The 22,718-nt window shown below is 45.0% G+C and overlaps 1 protein-coding gene across 4 annotated transcripts in view; it reads left to right on the top strand.

The window, feature by feature from the left end:
- LOC139574838 (protein FAM193B-like) overlaps positions 1-22,718 on the top strand; it is a 39,156-nt gene that overhangs the window by 6,050 nt on the left and 10,388 nt on the right. For 2 of the 4 annotated variants that reach the window (XM_071399786.1, XM_071399784.1), the window contains 5 exons: positions 1,779-1,965; positions 5,728-5,940; positions 6,883-7,483; positions 11,300-11,489; positions 21,708-21,944. In XM_071399786.1, the coding sequence (XP_071255887.1) occupies positions 1,779-1,965; positions 5,728-5,940; positions 6,883-7,483; positions 11,300-11,489; positions 21,708-21,944 (1,428 nt within the window). Of the gene's footprint in view, positions 1-1,778; positions 1,966-5,727; positions 5,941-6,882; positions 7,484-11,299; positions 11,490-21,707; positions 21,963-22,718 lie in introns of all 4 variants that reach the window. The other 2 variants (XM_071399785.1, XM_071399783.1) reach the window with 1 other exon arrangement.

Here is a 22,718-nt window from a genome sequence, read left to right as displayed (position 1 = left end):
CGCTCATTCATGTTATGAACTGTGGCGCTCATTCATGTTATCAACTGTGGCGCTCATTCATGTTATCAACTGTGGCGTTCATTCATGTTATAAACTGTGGCGCTCATTAATGTTATCAACTGTGGCGCTCATTCATGTTATCAACTGTGGCGCTCGTTCATGTTATCAACTGTGGCGCTCATTAATGTTATCAACTGTTACGCTCATTCATGTTATGAACTGTGGCGCTCATTCATGTTATAAACTGTGGCGCTCATTCATGTTATAAACTGTGGCGCTCATTCATGTTATAAACTGTGGCGCTCATTAATGTTATCAACTGTGGCGCTCATTAATGTTATCAACTGTGGCGCTCATTAATGTTATCAACTGTGGCGCTCGTTCATGTTATCAACTGTGGCGCTCGTTCATGTTATCAACTGTGGCGCTCGTTCATGTTATCAACTGTGGCGGTCATTAATGTTATAAACTGTGGCGCTCATTCATGTTATCAACTGTGGCGCTCATTCATGTTATCAACTGTGGCGCTCATTCATGTTATCAACTGTGGCGCTCATTCATGTTATAAACTGTGGCCCTCATTAATGTTATAAACTGTGGTGCAGCTTCATTAAATAGTACCCGCAAAACACCAGTCAACATAGTGAAGAGGCGACTCCGGGATGCTGGCCTTCTAGGCAGAATTCCTCTGTCCAGTCTCAACGTCAACAGTGAAGAGGCGACTCCGGGATGCTGCCCTTCTAGGCAGAGTTCCTCTGTCCAGTGTCTGTGTTCTTTTTTCCATCTTAATCTATAATTTTTATTGGCCAGTCTGAGATATGGCTTTTTCTTTGCAACTCTGCCTAGAAGGCTAGCATCCCGGAGTCGCCTCTTCACTGTTGACGTGAGACTGGTGTTTTGCGGGTTCTATTTAATGAAGCTGCCAGTTGAGGACTTGTGAGGCGTCTGTTTCTTAAACTAGACACTCTAATGTACTTGTCCTCTTGCTCAGTTGTGCACCGGTGCCTCTCACTCCTCTTTCTATTCTGGTTAGAGCCAGTTTGCACTGTTCTGTTAAGGGAGTAGTGCACAGCGTTGTACGAGATCTTCAGTTTCTTGGCAATTTCTCAGAACAAGAATAGATTGACGAGTTTCAGAAGAAAGTTATTTGTTTCTGGCCATTTTGAGCCTGTAATCGAACCCACAAATGCTGATACTCCAGATACTCAACTAGTCTAAAGCAGTTTTATTGCTTCTTTAATGAGAACAACAGTTTTCAGCTGCGCTAACATAATTGCAAAATAGTTTTCTAATGATCAATTAGCCTTTTAAAATGATAAACTTGGATTAGCTAACACAACGTGCCATTGGAACACAGGAGTGATGGTTGCTGATAATGGGCCTCTGTACACCTATGTAGATATTCCATTACAAATCAGCCGTTCCCAGCTACAATAGCAATTTACAACATTAACAATGTCTACACTGTATTTCTGATCAATTTGATGTTATTTTAATGCTTTTAAAAAAGAAACACTAGGACATTTCTGAGTGACCCCAAACTTATGAACGGTAGTGTAAACACAGACATAAATAATGCAATTGAACTAACATATCTTGTTTCTCCTATCTCCTCTCCCAGGTACCAATCAGACAGCTCCAGTTAATGTAAATGAATAGCTTTGTGTCTTCCTCCATTTCTGCTCTGTCTACAGCATCAAATGTTAGTGGGGGGGGGGGGGGGCTGTACCTAATCAACCATGTCCTGAACTAGCATCTTCTCTCTCTCCTCCCCCCAGGTTCCGTTGTCCCACTCGTCGTCGTGTAAGGCTCAGAGTTGTGGGAATGGTTACCCAGAGCAGAGCTCCGTAGACTGGGACCCGTCTTCCTTCCTCTCAGCCCACAAACTTTCTGGTCTCTGGAACTCGGCTCACAGCAACGGAGGGATCCACTGCAATCACAGCACTGCCTCGCACGCACAGCAAGGTAAAACACACCTTGACCCCACACCTCTCTCTCTCTGCTCGTGTCTCTCAAGGTTAAGTCATACACAGATGCAAACTACTGTAGACATTCATTATTTGGCATGTTTTCAGTTAATTTATTGTAACAGAATTGTAACATTTGCAGACATTTACACTGACAAAATGGAGGGGACTGTACTCCAGTGTGTACCTACTGGCTAGCTTGAAACAGAAGCACACCCTGTTACTCCTCTGAGTAAAACTTTCTTCAATCAATCAGATTTATTTATAAAGCCCTTCTTACTAGAGGTCGACCGACTATGATTTTTCAATGCCGATACCCATACCGATTATTGGAGGACCAAAAAAGCCGATACCGATTAATCGGCCGATTAAAAAAAAAAAATATATATATATATATATACAGTGGGGAGAACAAGTATTTGATACACTGCCGATTTTGCAGGTTTTCCTAATTACAAAGCATGTAGAGGTCTGTAATTTCTATCATGGGTACACTTCAACTATGAGAGACGGAATCTAAAACAAAAATCCAGAAAATCACATTGTATGATTTTTAAGTAATTAATTTGCATTTTATTGCATGACATAAGTATTTGATACATCAGAAAAGCAGAACTTAATATTTGGTACAGAAACCTTTGTTTGCAATTACAGAGATCATACGTTTCCTGTAGTTCTTGACCAGGGTTGCACACACTGCAGCAGGGATTTTGGCCCACTCCTCCATACATACCTTCTCCAGATCCTTCAGGTTTCGGGGCTGTCGCTGGGCAATACGGACTTTCAGCTCCCTCCAAAGATTTTCTATTGGGTTCAGGTCTGGAGACTGGCTAGGCCACTCCAGGACCTTGAGATGCTTCTTACGGCGCCACTCCTTAGTTGCCCTGGCTGTGTGTTTCGGGTCGTTGTCATGCTGGAAGACCCAGCCACGACCCATCTTCAATGCTCTTACTGAGGGAAGGAGGTTGTTGGCCAAGATCTCGCGATACATGGCCCCATCCATCCTCCCCTCAATACGGTGCAGTCATCCTGTACCCTTTGCAGAAAAGCATCCCCAAAGAATGATGTTTCCACCTCCATGCTTCACGGTTGGGATGGTGTTCTTGGGGTTGTACTCATCCTTCTTCTTCCTCCAAACACGGCGAGTGGAGTTTAGACCAAAAAGCTCTATTTTTGTCTCATCAGACCACATGACCTGCTCCCATTCCTCCTCTGGATCATCCAGATGGTCATTGGCAAACTTCAGACGGGCCTGGACATGCGCTGGCTTGAGCAGGTGGACCTTGCGTGCGCTGCAGGATTTTAATCCATGACGGTGTAGTGTGTTACTAATGGTTTTCTTTGAGACTGTGGTCCCAGCTCTCTTCAGGTCATTGACCAGGTCCTGCCGTGTAGTTCTGGGCTGATCCCTCACCTTCCTCATGATCATTGATGCCCCACGAGGTGAGATCTTGCATGGAGCCCCAGACCGAGGGTGATTGACCGTCATCTTGAACTTCTTCCATTTTCTAATAATTGCGCCAACAGTTGTTGCCTTCTCACCAAGCTGCTTGCCTATTGTCCTGTAGCCCATCCCAGCCTGTTGCATGTCTACAATTTTATCCCTGATGTCCTTATACAGCTCTCTGGTCTTGGCCATTGTGGAGAGGTTGGAGTCTGTTTGATTGAGTGTGTGGACAGGTGTTTTTTATACAGGTAACGAGTTCAAACAGGTGCAGTTAATACAGGTAATGAGTGGAGAACAGGAGGGCTTCTTAAAGAAAAACTAACAGGTCTGTGAGAGCCGGAATTCTTACTGGTTGGTAGGTGATCAAATACTTATGTCATGCAATAAAATGCAAATTAATTACTTAAAAATCATACAATGTGATTTTCTGGATTTTTGTTTTAGATTCCGTCTCTCACAGTTGAAGTGTACCTATGATAAAAATTACAGACCTCTACATGCTTTGTAAGTAGGAAAACCTGCAAAATCGTCAGTGTATCAAATACTTGTTCTCCCCACTGTATATATATATAATTAAAAAAACATTTTATTTGTTTATTTGTAATAATGACAATTACAACAATACTGAATTAACACTTTTATTTTAACTTAATATAATACATCAATAAAATAAATTTAGCCTCAAATAAATAATGAAACATGTTCAATTTGGTTTAAATAATGTAAAAACAAAGTGTTGGAGAAGAAAGTAAAAGTGCAATATGTGCCATGTAAGAAAGCTAACGTTTAAGTTCCTTGCTCAGAACATGAGAACATATGAAAGCTGGTGGTTCCTTTTAACATGAGTCTTCAATATTCCCAGGTAAGAAGCTTCCGTCCCTCTCCTCGCCCCTACCTGGGCTCGAACCAGGAACACATCGACAACAGCCACCCTCGAAGCATCGTTACCCATCGCTCCACAAAAGCCGCGGCCCTTGCAGAGCAAGGGTAACAACTACTTCAAGGTCTCAGAGCGAGTGACGTCACCGATTGAAACACCGATTGAAACGCTATTAGCGTGCACCCCATCCTAATCTCGGGAGTTGATAGGCTTGAAGTCATAAACAGCTCAATGCTTGAAGCATTGCGAAGAGCTGCTGGCAAAACGCACAAAAGTGCTGTTTGAATGAATGCTTACGAGCCTGCTGGTGCCTACCATCGCTCAGCCAGACTGCTCTATCAAATATCAAATCATAGACTTAGTTATAACATAATAACACACAGAAATACGAGCCTTTGGTCATTAATATGGTCAAATCTGGAAACTATAATTTCGAAAACAAAACGTTGATTCTTTCAGTGAAATACGGAACCGTTCCGTATTTTATCTAACGGGTGGCATCCATAAGTCTAAATATTGCTGTTTGCACAACCTTCAATGTTATGTCATAATTACGTACAATTCTGGCAAATTAAATACGGTCTTTGTTAGGAATAAATGGACTTCACACAGTTCGCAACGAGCCAGGCGGCCCAAACTGCTGCATACACCCTGACTGCTTGCACGGAACGCAAGAGAAGTGACACAATTTCCCTAGTTGAAAGAAATCATGTTAGCAGGCAATATTAACTAAATATGCAGGTTTAAAAATATATACTTGTGTATTGATTTTAAAGAAAGGGATGGATGTTTATGGTTAGGTACACTGGTGCAACGGCAGTGACTTTTTTTCGCGAATGCGCTTATTAAATCATCACCCGTTTGGCGAAGTAGTCTGTGATTCGAGGATAAATTAACAGGCACCGCATTGATTATATGCAACGCAGGACAAGCTAGATAAACTAGTAATATCATCAACCATGTGTAGTTAACTAGTGATTATGTGAAGATTGATTGTTTTTTATAAGATAAATTTAATGCTAGCTAGCAACTTACCTTGGCTTCTTGCTGCCCTCGTGTAACAGGTAGTCAGCCTGCCACGCAGGCTCCTCGTGGAGTGCAATGTGGCCATAACCGGTGTCCAAAAATGCCGATTACCGATTGTTATGAAAACTTGAAATCGGCCCTAATTAATCGGCCATCAGTCACAAAGTGCTGTACAGAAACCCAGCCTAAAACCCCAAACATTAAGCAATGCAGGTGTAGAAGCACGGCGGCTAGGAAAAACTCCCTAGAAAGGCCAAAACCTAGGAAGACACCTAGAGAGGAACCAGGCTATGAGGGGTGGCCAGTCCTCTTCTGGCTGTGCCGGGTGGAGATTATAACAGAACATGGCCAAGATGTTCAAATGTTCATCTTCCTCCTTTTCACTATCCCTCCCTCCGGTCCAATAGGAACAGGGGGACCAGCGTGTCACGAGAAGCGAGGCTCTCATGAGGCTCCAGGGAAATCTGCTAAAACGCCTGGAGCCAAGGTGTGCCCCTACAGTCACCCTTCCCAGAATTCCAGTGGTTCGTCCCCCGGGAACCCGCTCTCTACCTCCGGGGACCTCTGTAAGACCACCCCAAAGCACTTCAAGACCATGTGCCGACGACCAACTCCGCCTGGTGAGATCTCTCTTTTATTACACCTCCGAGAGAAAAGCAGAGATATGGCCCATAGATTATTAATCTAGAGAGAAACAGAGATATGGCCCATAGATTATTAATCTAGAGAGAAGCAGAGACATGGCCCATAGATTATTAATCTAGAGAAGCAGAGATATGGCCCATAGATTACACCTCTAGAGAGAAGCGGAGATATGGCCCATAGATTATTAATCTAGAGAGAAGCAGAGATATGGCCCATAGATTATTAATCTAGAGAGAAGCAGAGATATGGCCCATAGATTATTAATCTAGAGAGAAGCGGAGATATGGCCCATAGATTATTAATCTAGAGAGAAGCGGAGATATGGCCCATAGATTATTAATCTAGAGAGAAGCGGAGATATGGCCCATAGATTATTAATCTAGAGAGAAGTGGAGATATGGCCCATAGATTACACCTCTAGAGAGAAGCAGAGATATGGCCCATAGATTACACCTCTAGAGAAGCAGAGATATGGCCCATAGATTACACCTCTAGAGAGAAGTAGAGATATGGCCCATAGATTACACCTCTAGAGAAGCAGAGATATGGCCCATAGATTATTAACCTAGAGAGAAGCAGAGATATGGCCCATAGATTATTAATCTAGAGAGAAGCAGAGATATGGCCCATAGATTATTAATCTAGAGAGAAGCAGAGATATGGCCCATAGATTATTAATCTAGAGAGAAGCAGAGATATGGCCCATAGATTATTAATCTAGAGAGAAGCAGAGATATGGCCCATAGATTATTAATCTAGAGAGAAGCAGAGATATGGCCCATAGATTATTAATCTAGAGAGAAGCAGAGATATGGCCCATAGATTATTAATCTAGAGAGAAGCAGACATCTGTAACCACCGGGAATCACAACTATGTTTGTCCAATATTCCACTCAACACTTTTGTCTCTCCTCCAGGTGAAGCATTCCACCCCAGCGACCACCACCAACACTCAGACCTGTCTGTCCCCCCCAACAGCCCCACTGGCCTCTCCTCCTCCTCCTCTCAGCATTCCTCTCTCCTGCCCCTCAAGCAGAGCTCCGGAGGGCAGCAGCACAGCCATGTCACATCCTCCTCCTCTCCCGGTCTAGCTGCTCACGCTCCCTTCTCCCCGCTGGTACCAAACCTCCACGTCCCCGCGGCAGGGGCCAAGCTGGGGGCCCTGGGTGGCCCTGACTGCCCAACAGGGGCCCTCCATAAGCCCTTGGCATGTAAGAACTCACACATTCCTCCTGTAAACGGTCAGCACAGCAAACTGGGCCCCTCCCTGATGGGCTGTAACCACCCATGCAACGGCCACAGTGGAGGGGCACTGCCCTCTTCCAACGTGGAACACCTGACCGCTGGGCAACACCTGACCGCTGGGCAACACCTGACCGCTGGGCAACACCTGACCGCTGGGCAACACCTGACCGCTGGGCAACACCTGACCGCTGGGCAACACCTGACCGCTGGGCAACACCTGACCGCTGGGCAACACCTGACCGCTGGGCAACACCTGACCGCTGGCGCATGCAGGTTGGTAGTTGGTTTGGATGGATGGAGAAGAACAATGTAGTGATAGTATCTATCTAGTGATAAGACAGAACTTAGTGGTGTTCCGTTGGTAGGTTGGTGTTTCTACGGTAGTGGTGTTCCGTTGGTAGGTTGATGTTTCTACGGTAGTGGTGTTCCGTTGGTAGGTTGATGTTTCTACGGTAGTGGTGTTCCGTTGGTAGGTTGGTGGTTCTACGGTAGTGGTGTTCCGTTGGTAGGTTGGTGGTTCTACGGTAGTGGTGTTCCGTTGGTAGGTTGGTGTTTTTACGGTAGTGGTGTTCCGTTGGTAGGTTGATGTTTCTACGGTAGTGGTGTTCCGTTGGTAGGTTGGTGTTTTTACGGTAGTGGTGTTCCGTTGGTAGGTTGATGTTTCTACGGTAGTGGTGTTCCGTTGGTAGGTTGGTGTTTTTACGGTAGTGGTGTTCCGTTGGTAGGTTGGTGTTTTTACGGTAGTGGTGTTCCGTTGGTAGGTTGGTGGTTCTACGGTAGTGGTGTTCCGTTGGTAGGTTGGTGTTTTTACGGTAGTGGTGTTCCGTTGGTAGGTTGATGTTTCTACGGTAGTGGTGTTCCGTTGGTAGGTTGGTGTTTTTACGGTAGTGGTGTTCCGTTGGTAGGTTGATGTTTCTACGGTAGTGGTGTTCCGTTGGTAGGTTGGTGTTTTTACGGTAGTGGTGTTCCGTTGGTAGGTTGGTGTTTTTACGGTAGTGGTGTTCCGTTGGTAGGTTGGTGTTTCTACTGTAGTGGTGTTCCGTTGGTAGGTTGATGTTTCTACGGTAGTGGTGTTCCGTTGGTAGGTTGGTGTTTTTACGGTAGTGGTGTTCCGTTGGTAGGTTGATGTTTCTACGGTAGTGGTGTTCCGTTGGTAGGTTGATGTTTCTACGGTAGTGGTGTTCCGTTGGTAGGTTGGTGTTTCTACGGTAGTGGTGTTCCGTTGGTAGGTTGGTGTTTCTACGGTAGTGGTGTTCCGTTGGTAGGTTGATGTTTCTACGGTAGTGGTGTTCCGTTGGTAGGTTGATGTTTCTACGGTAGTGGTGTTCCGTTGGTAGGTTGATGTTTCTACGGTAGTGGTGTTCCGTTGGTAGGTTGGTGTTTCTACGGTAGTGGTGTTCCGTTGGTAGGTTGGTGTTTTTACGGTAGTGGTGTTCCGTTGGTAGGTTGATGTTTCTACGGTAGTGGTGTTCCGTTGGTAGGTTGATGTTTCTACGGTAGTGGTGTTCCGTTGGTAGGTTGGTGTTTTTACGGTAGTGGTGTTCCGTTGGTAGGTTGATGTTTCTACGGTAGTGGTGTTCCGTTGGTAGGTTGATGTTTCTACGGTAGTGGTGTTCCGTTGGTAGGTTGATGTTTCTACGGTAGTGGTGTTCCGTTGGTAGGTTGGTGTTTCTACGGTAGTGGTGTTCCGTTGGTAGGTTGGTGTTTCTACGGTAGTGGTGTTCCGTTGGTAGGTTGGTGTTTCTACGGTAGTGGTGTTCCGTTGGTAGGTTGGTGTTTCTACGGTAGTGGTCTTCCGTTGGTAGGTTGATGTTTCTACGGTAGTGGTGTTCCGTTGGTAGGTTGGTGGTTCTACGGTAGTGGTGTTCCGTTGGTAGGTTGGTGTTTCTACGGTAGTGGTGTTCCGTTGGTAGGTTGGTGGTTCTACGGTAGTGGTGTTCCGTTGGTAGGTTGGTGGTTCTACGGTAGTGGTGTTCCGTTGGTAGGTTGGTGGTTCTACGGTAGTGGTGTTCCGTTGGTAGGTTGATGTTTCTACGGTAGTGGTGTTCCGTTGGTAGGTTGGTGGTTCTACGGTAGTGGTGTTCCGTTGGTAGGTTGATGTTTCTACGGTAGTGGTGTTCCGTTGGTAGGTTGATGTTTCTACGGTAGTGGTGTTCCGTTGGTAGGTTGATGTTTCTACGGTAGTGGTGTTTCTACGGTAGTGGTGTTCCGTTGGTAGGTTGGTGTTTCTACGGTAGGTTGGTGTTTCTACGGTAGTGGTGTTCCGTTGGTAGGTTGGTGTTTCTACGGTAGTGGTGTTCCGTTGGTAGGTTGATGTTTCTACGGTAGTGGTGTTCCGTTGGTAGGTTGGTGTTTCTACTGTAGTGGTGTTTCTACGGTAGTGGTGTTCCGTTGGTAGGTTGGTGTTTCTACGGTAGGTTGGTGTTTCTACGGTAGTGGTGTTCCGTTGGTAGGTTGGTGTTTCTACGGTAGTGGTGTTCCGTTGGTAGGTTGATGTTTCTACGGTAGTGGTGTTCCGTTGGTAGGTTGGTGTTTCTACGGTAGTGGTGTTCCGTTGGTAGGTTGATGTTTCTACGGTAGTGGTGTTCCGTTGGTAGGTTGGTGTTTCTACGGTAGTGGTGTTCCGTTGGTAGGTTGGTGGTTCTACGGTAGTGGTGTTCCGTTGGTAGGTTGGTGGTTCTACGGTAGTGGTGTTCCGTTGGTAGGTTGATGTTTCTACGGTAGTGGTGTTCCGTTGGTAGGTTGGTGTTTCTACGGTAGTGGTGTTCCGTTGGTAGGTTGGTGTTTCTACGGTAGTGGTCTTCCGTTGGTAGGTTGGTGTTTCTACGGTAGTGGTGTTCCGTTGGTAGGTTGATGTTTCTACGGTAGTGGTGTTCCGTTGGTAGGTTGGTGTTTCTACGGTAGTGGTCTTCCGTTGGTAGGTTGGTGTTTCTACGGTAGTGGTCTTCCGTTGGTAGGTTGGTGTTTCTACGGTAGTGGTGTTCCGTTGGTAGGTTGGTGTTTCTACGGTAGTGGTGTTCCGTTGGTAGGTTGATGTTTCTACGGTAGTGGTGTTCCGTTGGTAGTGGTTACACGTGGTCTGCGGGTTGTGAGGCCGGTTTGACAAATTCTCTAAAACAACGTTTTATGGTAGAGAAATTAACATAAATTATCTGGCAACAGCTCTGGTGGACAATCCTGCAGTCAGCATGCCAATTGCACGCTCCCTCTAAACATGAGACATCTGTGACGTTCTGAGACAAAACTGAACATTTCAGAGTTGCCGTTTATTGCCCCCAGCACAAGGTGCACCTGTGTAATGATCATGCTGTTTTACCCCCTAGAGTCGATTTCTGTGCCCCTGAATGTCCCCCGGTACCATTTGAAAAAAATGAATGGAAGTATACTGTCAATGGAGACTGTTTAATGACAAATAAAGGGTGAAATACATGTTTAAATATCCTGATCTTTATCTATCAGAAAAAGAAGAGACATTGATGTTTTTTTAGGACTATCTGTTGTTCCCTATAGTGAATCTGTTATTCAATGCATTTGTATGGGCTAATAGCAGTAAGACCAAAAATGTATATATATTTTTTAATACTTCAAAAGGGGTCTTTAAAATTCCATATCAACTAGCTAAATGATCCTTGGTGTGACCTTTTTAAAAACAATTCCAAATAGCTTTGTAGAATTCAGCTCATCAAACATGGGACCAACACTTTACAGGTTATGTTTTATATTGTTGTTCAGTGTAAGTAGTGAGTAAAGATGGTTTCATGGGAGTGTGATGGAGGAAAACAAAGGTTTATTATAGAATCTAGTAGGGATGGGGTAAGTACTCGATTCAATGTTTGTATTCGATTGCTAATAATCTAATACAAGCACTCTAAATGTTAAAACTATTTAACAGGTTATGCCAAATGCTGTGACATTGTTTAAATTCAGTTGGAAATTGATAAGACGTGGTCGTGGTTCTACCTGTCATCCCTGCTCTAGAATCTAGTGATAAGACGTGGTCGTGGTTCTACCTGTCATCGCTGCTGAATTAAGAATGTCACCTAACTAAGTATGGTCTGTCTGTCTCTGTATCCTGTGTCCATGCTCCAGGGACCAGGCGTGTAAAGGACATAAGCTGTCTAACGGGGCGGGGGGGTTGTGTCACCCCCCTTCGGAGCTGGAGGAGGGAGAGGACGAGGACTCGAGTTCGGAGAGGAGCTCCTGTGCTTCCTCCTCAAACAACCAGAAGGATGGGAAGTACTGTGACTGCTGCTACTGTGAGTTCTTCGGACACAACGCGGTATGTATAGTAGTGATGGGGGGAAAATACATACAGCTCCATATCATACAGCCACACGTCACTACATATCATACAGCCACACGTCACTACATATCATACAGCCACACGTCACTACATATCATACAGCCACACGTCACTACATATCATACAGCCACACGTCACTACATATCATACAGCCACACGTCACTACATATCATACAGCCACACGTCACGACATATCATACAGCCACACGTCACTACATATCATACAGCCACACGTCACTACATATCATACAGCTACACGTCACTACATATCATACAGCCACACGTCACTACATATCATACAGCCACACGTCACTACATATCATACAGCCACACGTCACTACATATCATACAGCCACACGTCACTACATATCATACAGCCACACGTCACTACATATCATACAGCCACACGTCACTACATATCATACAGCCACACGTCACTACATATCATACAGCCACACGTCACTACATATCATACAGCTACACGTCACTACATATCATACAGCCACACGTCACTACATATCATACAGCCACACGTCACTACATATCATACAGCCACACGTCACTACATATCATACAGCCACACGTCACTACATATCATACAGCCACACGTCACTACATATCATACAGCCACACGTCACTACATATCATACAGCCACACGTCACTACATATCATACAGCCACACGTCACTACATATCATACAGCCACACGTCACTACATATCATACAGCCACACGTCACTACATATCATACAGCCACACGTCACTACATATCATACAGCCACACGTCACTACATATCATACAGCCACACGTCACTACATATCATACAGCCACACGTCACTACATATCATACAGCCACACGTCACTACATATCATACAGCCACACGTCACTACATATCATACAGCCACACGTCACTACATATCATACAGCCACACGTCACTACATATCATACAGCCACACGTCACTACATATCATACAGCCACACGTCACTACATATCATACAGCCACACGTCACTACATATCATACAGCCACACGTCACTACATATCATACAGCCACACGTCACTACATATCATACAGCCACACGTCACTACATATCATACAGCCACACGTCACTACATATCATACAGCCACACGTCACTACATATCATACAGCCACACGTCACTACATATCATACAGCCACACGTCACTACATATCATACAGCCACACGTCACTACATATCATACAGCCACACGTCACTACATATCATACAGCCACACGTCACTACATATCATACAGCCACACGTCACTACATATCATACAGCCACACGTCACTATATATCATACAGCCACACGTCACTCCATATCATACAGCCACACGTCACTATATATCATACAGCCACACGTCACTCCATATCATACAGCCACACGTCACTATATATCATACAGCCACACGTCACTACATATCATACAGCCACACGTCACTACATATCATACAGCTACACGTCACTATATATCATACAGCCACACGTCACTATATATCATACAGCCACACGTCACTCCATATCATACAGCCACACGTCACTACATATCATACAGCCACACGTCACTATATATCATACAGCTACACGTCACTATATATCATACAGCTACACGTCACTATATATCATACAGCTACACATCACTATATATCATACAGCTACACATCACTATATATCATACAGCTACACATCACTATATATCATACAGCTACACATCACTATATATCATACAGCTACACATCACTATATATCATACAGCTACACATCACTATATATCATACAGCTACACATCACTATATATCATACAGCTACACATCACTATATATCATACAGCTACACATCACTATATATCATACAGCTACACATCACTATATATCATACAGCCACACATCACTATATATCATACAGCCACACATCACTATATATCATACAGCCACACATCACTATATATCATACAGCTACACATCACTCCATATCATACAGCTACACATCACTATATATCATACAGCTACACATCACTATATATCATACAGCCACACATCACTATATATCATACAGCCACACATCACTATATATCATACAGCCACACATCACTATATATCATACAGCTACACATTGGTGCACCAAAACCTCAGTATTTTTCTTCGCTTTTTCTCCATCTTCTTTTAGATATTGAGCCAATTTGTTTTCAGCCCTTTTTATTTTATTTTTCGTGACTGATCAAATCTTGCTTTATCATGTCTCTCGTTATTCTGCAACAGATACGTGCACCGCACCTGCTGGTATTGTTTGTTTTAAATAATCATTACTAGAACAAATGGTTATACTGTACAATAATAGGTACAGTGGGGAGAACAAGTATTTGATACACTGCCGATTTTTCAGGTTGTCCTACTTACAAAGCATGTAGAGGTCTGTAATTTTTATCATAGGTACACTTCAACTGTGAGATACGTAATCTAAAACAAAAATCCAGAAAATCACATTGTATGATTTTTAAGTAATTAATTTGCATTTTATTGCATGACATAAGTATTTGATACATCAGAAAAGCAGAACTTAATATTTGGTACAGAAACCTTTGTTTGCAATTACAGAGATCATACGTTTCCTGTAGTTCTTGACCAGGTTTGCACACACTGCAGCAGTGATTTTGGCCCACTCCTCCATACAGACCTTCTCCAGATCCTTCAGGTTTCGGGGCTGTCGCTGGGCAATACGGACTTTCAGCTCCCTCCAAAGATTTTCTATTGGGTTCAGGTCTGGAGACTGGCTAGGCCACTCCAGGACCTTGAGATGCTTCTTACGGAGCCACTCCTTAGTTGCCCTGGCTGTGTGTTTTGGGTCGTTGTCATGCTGGAAGACCCAGCCACGACCCATCTTCAATGCTCTTACTGAGGGAAGGAGGCTGTTGGCCAAGATCTTGCGATACATGGCCCCATCCATCCTCCCCTCAATACGGTGTAGTCGTCCTGTCCCCTTTGCAGAAAAGCATCCCCAAAGAATGATGTTTCCACCTCCATGCTCCACGGTTGGAATGGTGTTCTTGGGGTTGTACTCATCCTTCTTCCTCCAAACACCGCGAGTGGAGTTTAGACCAAAAAGCTCTATTTTTGTCTCATCAGACCACATGACCTTCTCCCATTCCTCCACTGGATCATCCAGATGGTCATTGGCAAACTTCAGACGGGCCTGGACATGCGCTGGCTTGAGCAGGGGGACCTTGCGTGCGCTGCAGGATTTTAATCCATGACGGCGTAGTGTGTTACTAATGGTTTTCTTTGAGACTGTGGTCCCAGCTCTCTTCAGGTCATTGACCAGGTCCTGCCGTGTAGTTCTGGGCTGATCCCTCACCTTCCTCATGATCATTGATGCCCCACGAGGTGAGATCTTGCATGGAGCCCCAGACCGAGGGTGATTGACCATCATCTTGAACTTCTTCCATTTTCTAATAATTGCGCCAACAGTTGTTGCCTTCTCACCAAGCTGCTTCCCTATTGTCCTGTAGCCCATCCCAGCCTTGTGCAGGTCTACAATTTTATCCCTGATGTCCTTACACAGCTCTCTGGTCTTGGCCATTGTGGAGAGGTTGGAGTCTGTTTGATTGAGTGTGTGGACAGGTGTCTTTTATACAGGTAACGAGTTCAAACAGGTGCAGTTAATACAGGTAATGAGTGGAGAACAGGAGGGCTTCTTAAAGAAAAACGAACAGGTCTGTGAGAGCTGGAATTCTTACTGGTTGGTAAGTGATCAAATACTTATGTCATGCAATAAAATGCAAATTAATTACTTAAAAATCATACAATGTGATTTTCTGGATTTTTGTTTTAGATTACGTCTCTCACAGTTGAAGTGTACCTATGATAAAAATTACAGACCTCTACATGCTTTGTAAGTAGGAAAACCTGCAAAATCGGCAGTGTATCAAATACTTGTTCTCCCCACTGTACATATACAGAGAATTCGGAAAAGAATTCACCCCTTGACTTTTTCCACATTTTGTTACAACCTTATTCTAAAAGGGATTAAATCGTTCGTCCCCCCCCCTCAATCTACACACACTACCCCACAAGGATGAAGTGAAAACAGGTTTTTAGAATTTTTATGCAAATGTATTTAAGAAAAAAAAGTTATTCCGTATTTACATTAATATTCAGACCCTTGTCTGTGAGACTCGAAATTGAGCTCAGGTGCATCCTGTTTCCATTGATCATCCTTGAGATGTTTTTACGACTTGATTGCAGTCCACCTGTGTTAAATTCAATTGATTGGATATGATTTGGAAAGGCACACACCTGTCTATATAAGGTCCCACAGTTGACAGTGCATGTAACAGCAAAAACCAAGCCATGAGGTCGAAGGAATTGTCCGTAGAGCTCCGAGACAGGAATGTGTCGAGGCACAGATCTGGGGAAGGGTACCAAAAAATGTCTGCAGCATTGAAGGTCCCCAAGAACACAGTGGCCTCCATCATTCTTAAATGGAAGAAGTTTGGAACCACCAAGACTCTTCCTGGAGCTGGCCGCCCGGCCAAACTGAGCAATCGGGGGAGAAGGGCCTTGGTCAGGGAGGTGACCAAGAACCCGATGGTCACTCTGACAGAGCTCCAGAGTTCCTCTGTGGAGATGGGAGAACCTTCCAGAAGGACAACCATCTTTGCAGCACGCCACCAAATCAGGCCTTTATGGTAGAGTGGCCAGACGGAAGCCACTCCTCAGTAAAAGGCACATGACAGCCCACTTGGAGTTTGCCAAAAGGCACCTAAAGGACTGTGTCCTTGAGTGGCCCAGCCAGAGCCCGGACCTGAAACCGATCGAACATCTCTGGAGAGATCTGAAAATAGCTGTGCAGCATCGCTCCCCATCCAACCTGACAGAGCTTGAGAGGATCTGCAGAGAAGAATGGGAGAATCTCCTCAAATACAGGTGTGCCAAACTGGTAGCGTCATACCCAAGAAGACTCGAGGCTTTAATCGCTGCTAAAGGTGCTTCATCAAAGTACTGAGTAAAGGGTCTGAATATTTATGTAAATGTTACATGTCAGTTTAGTTTTTATTTATTTGCAAAAATTTCTACAAACTTGTTTTCTCTTTGTCATTATGAGTAATTGTGTGTAGATTGATGAGGGAAAACAACTATTTAATCCATTTTAGAATAAGGCTGTAACGTAGCAAAATGTGGAAAAAGTCAAGGGGTCTGAATACTTTCCGAAATGCACTGTATTTGAATTGAAGCCAAAATAATACATTTCAGTGTGATTTATGAACCCTCAACAAGAAATCCTTAAAGAAAAACATTAAAGAATGATCTGTTTGATTTTGCTATATATACACTGCTCAAAAAAAATAAAGGGAACACTTAAACAACACAATGTAACTCCAAGTCCATCACACTTCTGTGAAATCAAACTGTCCACTTAGGAAGCAACACTGATTGACAATACATTTCACATGCTGTTGTGCAAATGGAATAGACAACAGGTGGAAATTATAGGCAATTAGCAAGACACCCCCAATAAAGGAGTGGTTCTGCAGGTGGTGACCACAGACCACTTCTCAGTTCCTATGCTTCCTGGCTGATGTTTTGGTCACTTTTGAATGCTGGCAGTGCTTTCACTCTAGTGGTAGCATGAGACGGAGTCTGCAACCCACACAAGTGGCTCAGGTAGTGCAGCTCATCCAGGATGGCACATCAATGCGAGCTGTGGCAAGAAGGTTTGCTGTGTCTGTCAGCGTAGTGTCCAGAGCATGGAGGCGCTACCAGGAGACAGGCCAGTACATCAGGAGACGTGGAGGAGGCCGTAGGAGGGCAACAACCCAGCAGCAGGACCGCTACCTCCGCCTTTGTGCAAGAAGGATCAGGAGGAGCACTGCCAGAGCCCTGCAAAATGACCTCCAGCAGGCCACAAATGTGCATGTGTCTGCTCAAACGGTCATAAACAGACTCCATGAGGGTGGTATGAGGGCCCGACATCCACAGGTGGGGGTTGTGCTTACAGCCCAACACCGTGCAGGACGTTTGGCATTTGCCAGAGAACACCAAGATTGGCAAATTCGCCACTGGCGCCCTGTGCTCTTCACAGATGAAAGCAGGTTCACACTGAGCACGTGACAGACGTACGTGACAGAGTCTGGAGACGCCGTGGAGAACGTTCTGCTGCCTGCAACATCCTCCAGCATGACCGGTTTGGCGGTGGGTCAGTCATGGTGTGGGGTGGCATTTCTTTGGGGGGCCGCACAGCCCTCCATGTGCTCGCCAGAGGTAGCCTGACTGCCATTAGGTACCGAGATGAGATCCTCAGACCCCTTGTGAGACCATATGCTGGTGCGGTTGGTCTCGCTCCATCCACCAAAGGCACGTTGCACCACAGACTGTCCAGGAGTTGGCGGATGCTTTAGTCAAGGTCTGGGAGGAGATCCCTCAGGAGACCATCCGCCACCTCATCAGGAGCATGCCCAGGCGTTGTAGGGAGGTCATACAGGCACGTGGAGGCCACACACACTACTGAGCCTCATTTTGACTTGTTTTAAGGACATTACATCAAAGTTGGATCAGCCTGTAGTGTGGTTTTCCACTTTAATTTTGAGTGTGACTCCAAATCCAGACCTCCATGGGTTGATAAATTTGATTTCCATTGATAATTTTTGTGTGATTTTGTTGTCAGCACATTCAACTATGTAAAGAAAAAAGTATTTAATAAGAATATTTCATTCATTCAGATCTAGGATGTGTTTAGTGTTCCCTTTATTTTTTTGAGCAGTGTATATATATATATATATATAACACTGGATGGCATTAGAGATGAGTTGTTCAAGCATCACAAACACAAATAACTGTAGAGATGTAACGGATGTGAAATGGCTAGCTAGTTAGCGGTGGTGCGCGCTAATAGCATTTCAATCGGTGACGTCACTTGCTCTGAGACCTTGAAGTAGTGGTTCCCCTTGCTCTGCAAGGGCCGCGGCTTTTGTGGAGAGATGGGTAACGATGCTTCGTGGGTGACTGTTGTTGATGTGTGCAAAGGGTCCCTGGTTCGCGCCCGGGTCGGGGCGAGGGGACGGACTAAAGTTAAACTGACAGAGAGGCGTCTAAAATAGTACAGTACTATTGTGCAAAAGCGACTGGGTAGTGTCGTGTGTTGACTGCGACCTGGTGTTGTTGAAGGCCCGGCTGGCAGTGGGAAATAAGGATTTAATTCATATTGATATGAATGAATTTAACACTCTTTGACAAACGAACACAGAGATCACTAACAAACTACAAACTACTAGGTCGTCGGCTCTTACCTTAGCTGAGGGCTCCATGGTGGCGGCCATCTTGGATCCAGGGCTGGACACCAGATCCATGAGCCTGCCCAGTCCCTTCACCATCTAACCCTGAGGGGGAACAACATGGTCCAGGGCTGGACACCAGATCCATGAGCCTGCCCAGTCCCTTCACCATCTAACCCTAAGGGGGAACAACATGGTCCAGGGCTGGACACCAGATCCATGAGCCTGCCCAGTCCCTTCACCATCTAACCCTGAGGGGGAACAACATGGTCCAGGGCTGGACACCAGATCCATGAGCCTGCCCAGTCCCTTCACCATCTAACCCTGAGGGGGAACAACATGGTCCAGGGCTGGACACCAGATCCATGAGCCTGCCCAGTCCCTTCACCATCTAACCCTGAGGGGGAACATGGTCCAGTGCTGGACACCAGATCCATGAGCCTGCCCAGTCCCTTCACCATCTAACCCTGAGGGGGAACATGGTCCAGGGCTGGACACCAGATCCATGAGCCTGCCCAGTCCCTTCACCATCTAACCCTGAGGGGGAACATGGTCCAGGGCTGGACACCAGATCCATGAGCCTGCCCAGTCCCTTCACCATCTAACCCTGAGGGGGAACATGGTCCAGGGCTGGACACCAGATCCATGAGCCTGCCCAGTCCCTTCACCATCTAACCCTGAGGGGGAAAACATGTTTCAGCACTTTATCAGTCTTATTTATTTGGCTCTACAATAAAGTAAATTGTCACAGAGACCAAAATGTTTTCACACACACACACACACAAAGGGATTCACTTCCTCTTCGCATCTGTCTCTCTCCCCATCAATGAATTAACATGAACTTGTTATCTAGCTCATTTGTTTTGTGGGATACAGGGATGAAGAATATACCACGACTGGTGAAATAGGCAGTGAACCATTTAGGCTAACGTTAGCTATAGCAGCTTGTCCTTAAACTTCTCTTCAATATAGTACTGTCATTCCAGCAACAGGGGCTATAGTCTACCTTGAACAACACAAAGTACAGGTAGGTAGTGAAGGCCTGATTTAGTTGAACTAATTCATTGTGTGACGGGCTTACCAAGAAAAACTTCCAAAAGGACTAATTCGAGGTAGAAAAGAAAGAAAAGCAGCGCTAGAATCCCTCTGTTTTAGTTTACTACAATGTTCCCTCTACTTGGTCAAACGTGGACACGCTTCTGTGGTTACAAAGCGCAGGCAGGAAGGTGAGCCGTGGTTTGGCATCTACAGTGGTGCGCAATAGCGTTGTCTGTGGTTTTTATATCTTCTGCGATGCAAAGTTGCAATGCTTCTCTAGTTTGGCCAATATAAGCATCATTTGAGCATGTATATGCGGTGTACTTAACTAGCTAACTAGCTTAACATACCTTGCTTGTTCCTCGTTGAAGACGCTCTCATCGTGGATGGAGAGATGAGGTGACAGACGATCGCTCAAAGTAATGACAACTAACGTTAGCTAGCTAAATCAAACAACAAGGCTATTTATCTGAGAAGTCAGCTTCAACGTGATTGATGACTTAACTAAGAATACATCAGTCCCTTCTCATCCGTGCTCTCGTTCACACCCCCGTCGGAGAATAAAAGCAGTAGATTGATGTTGCCTTTTCCATCTAGGAGGGGAGCGAGGGCAAAGTGGCCAGCGCTAGCAAGAAATGGGACGCGGCTCAGAATGACCGATAATGACAGTTATAGGATATTGATTGCTTTGCTACCTGAAATCTAAAATAATTCAGAACTATTGCGATACTGTTAATGTATTTGGGATCACTTTTCATTTTGACCAGCAAACCACTGATCAAGCAATATCAGAAGAAAACGTGAGCCTCTTTTTATGAACGTTACCTCCCTGCTTATGGTTAACGTTACTTGTCGACCAAAATTAAAATCCGACCCTCTTGTACATTGTTGATGGTCAATGACAACTTTATACTACAACATTACAAGCTAGCGCGCATATTTTCCACAAAAACAGATTTTCGTTTACATTTAGGCTTTTTCCCAATAATTAGTCACCGAGGGGTTCTCGTAGGCCCGTTTGGAACATCGAATCGCAATAAAAATCGCAGTATCGAATCGCAATACATATACAATCAGGATATCGTGAGGTCCTTGGCTTTTCTCAGCTCTAATGTATAATATGGCACACTTAGTCATTGATTGAAATTGCATTAAAAGCATGAACAGTATAAATATTGATTGACAAAAGTAATTTGACTGCTGCTACTGTGAATTCTTCTGACAGTGTTGTATGTCTCTTAGTAATGGGATTGTAATTGCATTTATGGAGAACTTTTCCACATTGTTCACATTGGGGCCAAATGTAAACCCATTTGGTCGGGGCGCCAGGTAGTCTAGTGGTTAGAGAGTTGGGCCAATAACCGAAAGGTTGCTGGATCGAATCCCTGAGCTGACGAGGTTAAAAATCTGTCGTTCTGCCCCTGAACAAGGCAGTTATAACCCACTGTTACTAGGCCTTCATTGTAAATAAGAATTTGTTCTTAACTGACTTTCCTAGTTAAATAAAGGATAATGAAATGTGAAATCCGGTGACCTGGGGTGGTCTAGCTGCTGCCTGTTGTGCACATGTACGATATACAGCTGCCAACATGGGTTGGAATCCGACCCACTGCTATTTCAGCACTACCTTTCATCTTGGTCTCTCTCTCTAGCCAATAAACATACAACAAAAAAAAGCAAAATCAGATTGTGGCCGGTTTTCAATCCACAAAGATGCTCCCTCCATTCTGCCGTCCTTCCCCTAAATCTGAAATGCCTGTTTTCTGTTACTGTCACCTAAGGGGAGTGAACAAGGGCAAAGGAAGTCATTATAAATGAAACGCATGCTATTGAAGTATCCTCTGATCGTGTCCTCTCCTCCCTCCAGCCCCCGGCCGCTCCGACCAGCCGTAACTACACAGAGATCCGTGAGAAGCTCCGGTCCCGTCTGACGCGTCGTAAGGAGGAGTGTCTTCCCCAGAGACGGGACTCGGACCCGTCCGTGTCCACCTCCATCGACCACCGAGACGTGGACGAGCTGTTGGACTTCATCAACTCCTCAGAGCACAAACCAGCCAACAGCGCGAAGGCTGCCAAGCGGGCACGCCACAAACAGAAGAAGAAGGTGATGTCAAATGACATGGTGGGAATTGTCATCAATACAGATCAGTTAATACATCTTAAAGTGTTTGTTGTTTGTTCAGAACGTCTATATATGTATTTGTGTAAGTAGGACGTAATATTAATAGTAATCGCCTGTTTCTGTAGAGACAGCTTGATGTACCAGGACCCCCCCCTGGACAGGACACTAGTCTATATCCTGTTTCTGTAGTGAGACAGCTTGATGTACCAGTACACCCCCTGGACAGGACACTAGTCTATATCCTGTTTCTGTAGAGACAGTTTGATGTACAGGACACCCCCTGGACAGGACACTAGTCTATATCCTGTTTCTGTAGAGACAGCTTGATGTACCAGTACACCCCCTGGACAGGACACTAGTCTATCTCCTGTTACTGTAGAGAGACAGCTTGATGTACAGGACCCCCCCTGGACAGGACACTAGTCTATCTCCTGTTTCTGTAGTGAGACAGCTTGATGTACCAGTACACCCCCTGGACAGGACACTAGTCTATCTCCTGTTTCTGTAGTGAGACAGCTTGATGTACCAGGACACCCCCCGGACAGGACACTAGTCTATATCCTGTTACTGTAGTGAGACAGCTTCATGTACCAGTACACCCCCTGGACAGGACACTAGTCTATCTCCTGTTTGTGTAGTGAGACTGTCTGTCTGTCTGTCAAATGTTATTTTTGTTTAACCTTGATTTAACTAGGCAAGTCAGTTAAGAACAAATTCTTATTTACAGTGACGGCCTCCTGTCTATACGGTCTTGTC

This window comes from Salvelinus alpinus, chromosome 4 (assembly GCF_045679555.1).
Source record: "Salvelinus alpinus chromosome 4, SLU_Salpinus.1, whole genome shotgun sequence".
Taxonomy (NCBI): Eukaryota; Metazoa; Chordata; class Actinopteri; order Salmoniformes; family Salmonidae; genus Salvelinus; species Salvelinus alpinus.
Note: the sequence above shows the minus strand (reverse complement) of the source record. Positions and strands in the feature narration are given on the sequence as shown.